The sequence below is a fragment of the Medicago sativa genome, chromosome 4, assembly GCF_051527215.1.
Source record: "Medicago sativa cultivar Bolivia chromosome 4, Bolivia_mono, whole genome shotgun sequence".
Lineage (NCBI taxonomy): Eukaryota > Viridiplantae > Streptophyta > Magnoliopsida > Fabales > Fabaceae > Medicago > Medicago sativa.
In genome coordinates, this window is record NC_140752.1 from 8,868,432 (window position 1) to 8,876,874 (window position 8,443).

Sequence of the window (8,443 nt, forward strand, 5' to 3'; positions counted from 1 at the left end):
TAGAAAATAATGAAAAACGTATATAATGTCTCCAGTCTCACAAATACTTATGAAAATAGATAAGATCAAATAAATCAATACAAACACGAAGAATCACATTCGGAATCAAGACAAAGATTTGCATTTTGAGTTTGCACCTGGACAACTTGCGAGTTCAATGTTGTCATCAATAACATGGACATCAAGAACATCGGACTCGGTATCATAAAAGGATCTATGCATATCATTGCACTCTCGATCCTTGTGTTGACTATTTTCCTCCACCTCTTCTCCATGGTCTGCATCAGCACAATCTTTCTTCACATTCGATACGATGCTTTCTGTTTGTGATGTATCATCACATGTTTCAAATGAAAGTGACGGCCTATAACTTTCAAGTTCCTTTTCCAAAAAGAGAATCTCCTTTTCCCTTCTTATAAGAATCTCTTGCATAATATTCATTTCTTCTTCATCATAAGCAGCTCTTTCTTCAATTAACCTCTCGTATTGTCTCATTTCTATTTCCATTGACGCTTTCTCCTCTTGCAGACGCAATATCATAGCCATGGCGTCATCAGCAGCAGTAGCAGCTGCAGTTATCTCCTTCTCTAACTCTAGATAAAGAGCAGCATAAGCAGACTTCTCTTCTTCGATCGCATTTTCCAACATCTTGATGCCGATGTCTTCATTTCCAACAACTTGGACATTGTCTTTTGCAGTAGTACTCATGTCGTGTAATTCCAAAGTGGGTGAATATATTCCTTGTCCTGGACTATCAACCGTTGATGCATTAAATTCATAACTGTGACAGCTTTTTTCGTCCAAATCATGGAAAGTTTGGTCATCTTCATCGTCTAAATAATTGGATGAAGAAAAGTAAACACGTTAAAACTAAAAGCTCATATCCAGTATGCATAACAGTAACAAAATATATAGATATAAAACAGTTTTCTATAAGAAAATGACATTCAACATGTGCTAGAACTAGCTAAGCAACTATAACTTAGTTTATTATTACTCAACTACAGAACTATGGGGGGAAAAAATGAATTTGTAACGCTGTCAATTCTAACAACTTTGTGACACCTTCGAAACAAGTTGTAAAACATGGTTGATGTTGTATGATTTTCTTGTCAAACGTCGTTGTTGCTTAATAATTGAACGAAACAAAATGTAAATCGTTTGCAACACGGGTTCTGAATACTAGTAAAATAACATGAGATAGTATACTGTAGCATAAATATGAAGACGCAAATGCACATGATGAACACTATGAACTAGGAAGACTTTTATAATCAAAATCATCGAAAGAATGATAACTATGTTGAAGATTTGTCACTTACAGTTAACACTAACTTCTTTCCCTGAAGAAGGATTTATGCTCTGACTGGATCTATCTTCAATACTATTGTTGCTTCCATCACAAGGCAAGCAAGAACTGAACGCAACCACGTCAGAATGAAAAGTATCACAGGGAATGACCGAATCGTTCTTTCCATAATCATAGCTACCTCTCTTCCTCCGCCGAATTCCAGACCTACGTTTCAAACTCATAAATCTCTTTCCCTTAGCATCATATCCACTTTCAATGTCTACTAACGAAAGCAAACGCGGACCTGAACACGAATTCTCATCTTCCAATTCAACAATCCCATTATTATTAACACATGTTTTCTCATTAACAATCATTTTGTCATTGGTATTGTCTAAAGAATGACCCTTCTTCACCCAAACAAGATCAAACGGAAACCTCTTCGCCGCCATTACTTGAATGGAACATACCTTCTTTAAAGGCCATTCAAATAATATCTCATGAAAACATAAATTTCTATTCCTGTAACCAAAAATCCCTTTGCAAGGACAAGGCAAATGAAGTCCAAAAACCCTAAACAGTTTGGAAGCAAAGAAAGTAATAGTTGATACACACAGCAATATATAAGCTAGGAAAAGGTCAATAAAGGATCCAACAATTCCTCCTAAACTCCAAAAATGAATTTTCTCCAAGGCCATTTTTCAATAAAAAGCTCACAATCTCAACATGCATACATACTCTTTCAACAAGGAATTGAAGAGTATGTATGTTGTGATCAAATATAAACAAATAAAGATGTTTTATTTGGACTGAACAATGAATAAAGATGCTGTGATGCACATGGCAGAGTTTTTAAATATTATTGAGATTTAAATATACCACACATATTTCTTTTTCAAAAAGAATATACACACGTTTTAAGTAATAACATTCAATTGTTCTAAATAATTGTGAACACTAACAGACAAATCATTTTTCTAATAACATCATTTTATCAAAAGCTACATATTCCTCCCTCTGACCAGATAGACACTAGTGTACTATGTTTTGGTCAGCATACTCCAAAACATGGGTAAATTGAACTAAAAAATAGTACAAGATAACATGCTATTTTTGAAATTTAATTTCTTTATACCTGGTCAGTCCAAGATGTCTCCATTAGAGTTTGAGGCTTGGAGCCTCTTTGGAGCTATGCTTTGGCTAAGAGCATATGTTGGCTTGTTAAGTTTTATTGCTAAATAGGTAACTTCGTTCGGGAGAAACATAAATGATACTGATAGAGAAGAGGTGCTTTATTAAACTCTCTTCGCGGCGGAACTCACTTTTACAATAGTTATTAATAGATTTCGTTAGACACATTTTGTAAATTTTTATGACGTGTTGGAGGGATTGAGTGTTTATTAAGTACTATTAGTGATGTGTACACACCTCTTCAAAAAATCGGTGATGTGTAGACATGAAATCCACTTAAGTACCCAAAAATAGAGTTCTCTATTGTTGATGCTTTAATATCTCTTGGTCTACAATGGGTTATTTTTATTAGAAATGTAAACAGGTAGACGAGGACGTGCACATGTATAAATTCAATTGCCAAAAATATGACTACATTATCAGAGAATGAAAAATCTCATTCGTTTGTATAACTATACAACTATAAATGGTAGTGCTCAAACCTTAACTAGCTAGAGCATCTATCTATTACACTCCTTGTATTACTTTTTTTGTATTCCAAATTGTATACAACTTATTATGAATGAAATGGCTTGACATTGTTTGAGTAAAAATAAGACAAAAATGATCACTTGTGAGTTATAATCATACATTTACACACACACAATAGTAGTTGCAAATTATAATTTTAGCTTAACATACAATATACTTGTGAGTTAGGTGGGGTATTGAACACCCATTCCTTTCATGCTTTTCAACAAAAAGGCAAAAGCAACAAAGTGAGACTAGTTGACTATGCTGACACGTTTATTTACAATACTAAAATTGTTCTCAAACATACAACAAGGCTAAGGAAGGAGTGATGAATTCTAGAGGCTACAAGAGGTATTTGCCATGGCATTTACAAGTTGCCAAGGATGCTTGGCTATGAAGACAAAGGCACAAACCTCATTACAATTAAAAAACTACATGATTTAGCAGCTTTCACTTGTCTCCCAAGACACACTTTGGCAGCCTCTTTTCCTCTCCCTTACCTGGGAAAAAAATTGGTCATTTAAGATTAGCGATGGTCATCAAGCAATATAGCAGAAATTATGCCTTATTTGGGTAAACATCTCAATTAAACACTTATGGCATATATACTTATCATATAAGTGTTTATGGATATAAGCTGAAAACAGCTTATGGACATGTCATAAGTTGCTTTCATAACTCTCGCAAACAATCTCACAAGTTTTTATGTCAATAGATAAACTCAAATAAATCAATACAAAGAGACTGCTGATAGTATTGTGCCCAGAAAGACAGACAGAATTATAGGAAACATGTATAAACATAATGCTATGAAATATAGATGCACAAAGAAGCTAAGCTGAAAAGAAATTGAAATTATTAACTTTCTAGAAAGCTCTACTGTCAAGACAGGTTTTACCAGAATTTGTACTCAAACAGAATTAGTACTTGTAGATTCGTGTCAAACTCACACATATTTGTTGTTCTTCTAACATGACAGAAGCATTAAAACATCCTAGAAATAATTATAGATCCGATCATCGCATGAATGTTTGCACATAACTAAAACTCACCACATACATGCCTCTATAAACGAACACGTTCGTGATGAAAATTTAAATGGAGATAGAAAACAAATTGGAAGCTATACCTTAGTCCATGGAGGGGGCAACGATGCGCCACGTGCGGGATTCCTTAATTGTTTAATTTTCTGAAGACGGTTTGCTATCTCATCCAAAAGCTTCAACTGACCTTTATCATTTTCTCCTTTCTCTGAAAGCATGGTCATTTTTTCTTTTTCATGTTTCACCATCTTCAGCCTTTCTCCAAGAACTTCAATCTCATTATCAATCCTTACCCTTTCATTATGAACTAAACACGAAGAATCACTTTCAGAATCAAAAGGCAGAGATTTGCATTTCGAGCCATCAACATTGTTGTCATATTCGGTCTTGCTTGCACATGGACCGTCATCAATAACATGGACATCAAGAACATCAGACTCAGTATCATAAAAGGAGCTATGCAGATCATCACATGCTCGATCCTTGTATTCAGTGTTTTTATCCAACTCTTCATGTTCTGTATTATTGGTACAATCTTGCTTAACATTAGGCAAAGTGCTTTCTGTCTGCGATGGATCATCATATGTTTCAAATGAAAGTGGCGACCTTCGTTTCCATTCACTAAGCCGCACCTCTGCTGACTTTGAATGCAACTCGCAACTTTCTGTCAAACTCATTTGCCTATAACTTTCAAGTTCCTTTTCTAAAAAGATATTCTCCTTTTCCCTTCTTATAAGAATCTCTTGCATAATATTCATCTCTTCTTCATCATAAGAAACTCTTTCTTCAATTAACCTCTCGTATTGTCTCATTTCCATTTCCATTGACGCTTTCTCCTCTTGCAGACGCGATATCATAGCCATGGCTTCGTCAGCGGCAGTAGCAGCTGCAGCTCTCTCCTTCTCCAGCTCTAGATAAAGAGCAGCATAAGCAGCATTCTCTTCTTCAAGTGCATTTTCATACATCGTTATAAAGTTGTCTTCATTTCCAACAATCTCAACATTTTCTTGTGTAGTACTCGAATATATTCCTTGTCCTGGACTTTCAACCGTTGATGCATTAAATTCATAACTGTGACAGGTTTTTTCGTCCAAATCATGACAAGTCCGGTGATCTTCATCGTCTAAATAATAAGAAAGAAAAAATAACCAAGTTAAAACTAAAGGCAGATAATATCCGGTATTCATAAAATAACAATAGTATTTAGAAATATAAAACAGTTTTATAAGAAAATGATATTCAATTTGCACTAAAGTTTTAGGCTTTAGCTATGCTATAGTTCTGTTATACTGTTAGTTCAGTTATTAGTTCAATTTTTCTGAGTAAATAAATCAGAAACTGCATTTGTCAAAATCCAAATTCAATTTTTTCCTTCTCACTCTCTATCGGTGTTATCAATCGCATTTCACATAAAATAGCGGTTTGTTTAAATTTTGGTACTCAACAGAGCTAAATAGTGTAATATTTGACACCATTTTGGACTAAATAGCGTATCTCAGAACAATAGTGAATTGTTTTAATCCGCTATTGCACCACTATTTAACAATGCTGCTCTCTATCAATTCTAACAACTTGTGACCCCTTCAAAATCTAGGAATCATTTACCGGTATAATCACAACTTGTTGAGCTTTGCAGTATGCAAAAATACAGAATACAGTAATGTATGCAAGCTAGCTAGTATAATATAGCATACATACGAAGACAGCAAATTGATACGATGAACAAAAAAGGATTTTATTAAAATCATTGAAAGAATGATAACTAAGTGGGTGATTTTTCACTTACAGTGCACACTAACTTCTTTCCCTGAAGCAGGATTTATGCTCTGACTGAATCTATCTTCAATCATACTGCTGCTTCCATCACAAGGCAAGCAAGGACTGAATGCAACATCAGACTGGAAACTATCACAACGAATAACCGAATCCATTTTTCCATAATCATAACTCCCCCTCTTCCTCCGCCGAGTTCCTGACCTACGTTTCAAACTCAAAACCCTCTTCCCCTTAGCATCATATCCGCTGTCCCTGTCTACTAACGAAAGCAAACGTGGACCTGAACACGAACTCTCATCTTCCAATTCAACAATCCTATTATCACAGGTTTTTTCTTTAACATCAACAACAATGTTGCTGTCATTGGAATTATCTAAAGAATGACCTTTCTTCACCCAAACCAAATCAAACGGAAACCTCTTCGCCGCCATTACTTGAACGGAACATATCTTCCTTAAAGGCAACTCAAACAATATCTTATGTAAACAAAAATCTCTATTCCTATACCCTAAAATTCCCTTGCAAGGACAAGGAAAAACAAGTCCAAAAAACCTAAACAATTTAAAAGCAAAAAATGCAATAATTGATCCACATAACAAAACATAAGCTATAAAAAGGTCAATATAGGATCCAATAATTTCTCCTAAACTCCATGAATGAATTTCCTCTATAGCCATTTTCCTATAAAGAGCTCAAAATCTCAACATGCATACTATCAAGTCTCAACAATGAATTGAAAAGAATGAACTCAAAACAAACACAACCCAACAAGCAAAAACTGAACTTTTTTAGTTTCACATAATCCTCAATCAACAATGAATTGAAGAGAAAGAACTCAAAACAAACATGACCCAACAAGAAAAAACTAAACTTTTTGACTTAATATGACAAAATTTCTAGTAAAAACAAAATTTTGCAGAAGAAAAAAGTGTATTGAATAGAACAAAAGGAAAAAAACAAAGATTTAGATCAAAGTAGGTGATAGAACAATTTGAAGAAGAAAACAAAAATACAACAGAAACTTAGTAACATGCTTTGAAGGGAAAAAGGGTGTGAGATGAAAAACAAGAAGAAGAACAGTGATGGAATTGAAATGATTGTGTATGAAGAAGAATATTCAGATTGACATGATGACATGTGCTGTTAAAGCTATACATTATCCCCCAACCCTCAAAAGACATTATTACATTAATACTTCATTTATTATTACCAATTTTTATACATATAATTTCTAGTTTCTATATATTTTCTTCCAACCAAAAAAAAAATTATGTAGTAAAATGGTTTTGGATGCATGTATATAACTTGTTTTACATGAATGATGCATTCATATTAAATTATTTGTTATATAGTAATTCATAATTTATTATTATGAATTTAATTAATATGTTATAATTAATGTAAAAAATATTTATTGTACATATATCATTTATGTTTTATTAATTTTTGTTAAAATAATAAATTTTATTATGTGGATAGTTATATATTTTTAAATTATTAAAAATAAGTTTTTTAAATAATTAAAAATAAGTTGTATAATAGTGATACATACCCTAATTAAATCCTATCTCTAATTAATTTAAGAGTACTACTTTTCCCACCCTATGCATTTCCTCGCGCGCCCTATTTTTTTTCAAAATTACCCTCGGAGCTTTCCGGATTTTATAATCCGGAATGGTGTTTTTCTAGAATTTTTTGATTTTAAGCTTTCTATTGCTGTGGAATTGGTTGCTAACCCTTCAATCATCTTCATGATGAACCAACATCAGGCCTTGATGCTAGAGCCGCTGCTATTGTGATGCGAACTGTTAGAAACACAGTAGACAAGGGAGAACTGTTGTGTGTTCACCAACCAAGCATTGATATTTTTTAAGCTTTTGATGAGGCAAGTTAATTTGGAATTTGAAATCTTTACAATTCATGACTCATGATTCTAATGCTTTAAAGTGGGTATTGAAACTTTACTTTTCTCATTCATCACAAGAGTTATGGATATGTCAGCTTCATACTTTGAGCATTGTTATGTAGAGAAATAAGTACTCCAATGTTTTATCTTGGTTTTCGGGTGTCAAACATTGATTACGTTTGAACCTTTTTAACCGGTGATATCTTATTTTTTCTTGGGAAGGGAAAAAGTAAGCAAAACCCTTGATAATCGAGGTCCGGGAGTTGTTTTCGCTACGGGAAGGTGTTAGGCACCCATAACGACTATAGTATCCTATAGGAACCGTCTTTACTTTCTACGCGCGCGCTTTATTTTTAAATGCTAATTTGAAAGATGATATTAAGCCTAAGAGTATTCTAAGTGGAGAATTGGAGGGAGAAGAATGTGTTTGAATTTTTATTTTATTTGAATTGAAGGAAATTTGTTCCTTGCCTACGTACCCGTTTAAGGGATCAAATCCACTGTAGTTCTCTTCCAAAAAAATGTTTTTTGTTTTTGTTGGTTGATTTTAAGTTTGAAAATTGGAATTTTGAAGAATAGAAAGAGGCCTCAAGGGCATGAGATTTAGAAAAGGTGAGGTGGAATTAGTTAGTTTGCAAAAGAAGTCTAAGTATGATTAAAATTCATTAAGGTTTTTGTTTAAGAAAAGAAAAGGAAAATTCAATGGGATTTTGGATCCCAAGG

General features: G+C 33.6%; 2 protein-coding genes across 2 annotated transcripts; both read right to left on the minus strand.

The window, feature by feature from the left end:
- Positions 1–37: 37 nt before the first annotated feature.
- LOC146926053 (uncharacterized) lies at positions 38–2,126 on the minus strand. The gene is made up of 2 exons (XM_085758462.1): positions 1,323–2,126; positions 38–833 (listed from the first exon to the last, which is right to left on the minus strand). Exons 1-2 carry the CDS (start codon positions 1,987–1,989, stop codon positions 106–108), a joined length of 1,395 nt encoding a protein of 464 aa, XP_085614588.1. The 5' UTR covers positions 1,990–2,126; the 3' UTR covers positions 38–105.
- Positions 2,127–3,075: 949 nt separating this feature from the next.
- LOC146926054 (uncharacterized) lies at positions 3,076–6,938 on the minus strand. Its single transcript, XM_085758461.1, has 3 exons — positions 5,825–6,938; positions 4,125–5,161; positions 3,076–3,495 (listed from the first exon to the last, which is right to left on the minus strand). Exons 1-3 carry the CDS (start codon positions 6,489–6,491, stop codon positions 3,436–3,438), a joined length of 1,764 nt encoding a protein of 587 aa, XP_085614587.1. The 5' UTR covers positions 6,492–6,938; the 3' UTR covers positions 3,076–3,435.
- Positions 6,939–8,443: the final 1,505 nt, after the last annotated feature.

Coding starts and splice junctions, on each gene's coding strand:
- LOC146926053 (XM_085758462.1), bottom strand. CDS start 1,989: ATGGCCTTGGAGAAAATTCATTTTTGGAGTTTAGGAGGAATTGTTGGA. Junction 834..1,322: donor GAAAGAAGTTAGTGTTAACT/GTAAGTGACAAA, acceptor CCAATTATTTAG/ACGATGAAGATGACCAAACT.
- LOC146926054 (XM_085758461.1), bottom strand. CDS start 6,491: ATGGCTATAGAGGAAATTCATTCATGGAGTTTAGGAGAAATTATTGGA. Junction 5,162..5,824: donor GAAAGAAGTTAGTGTGCACT/GTAAGTGAAAAA, acceptor CTTATTATTTAG/ACGATGAAGATCACCGGACT. Junction 3,496..4,124: donor TGCCCCCTCCATGGACTAAG/GTATAGCTTCCA, acceptor TTTTTTTCCCAG/GTAAGGGAGAGGAAAAGAGG.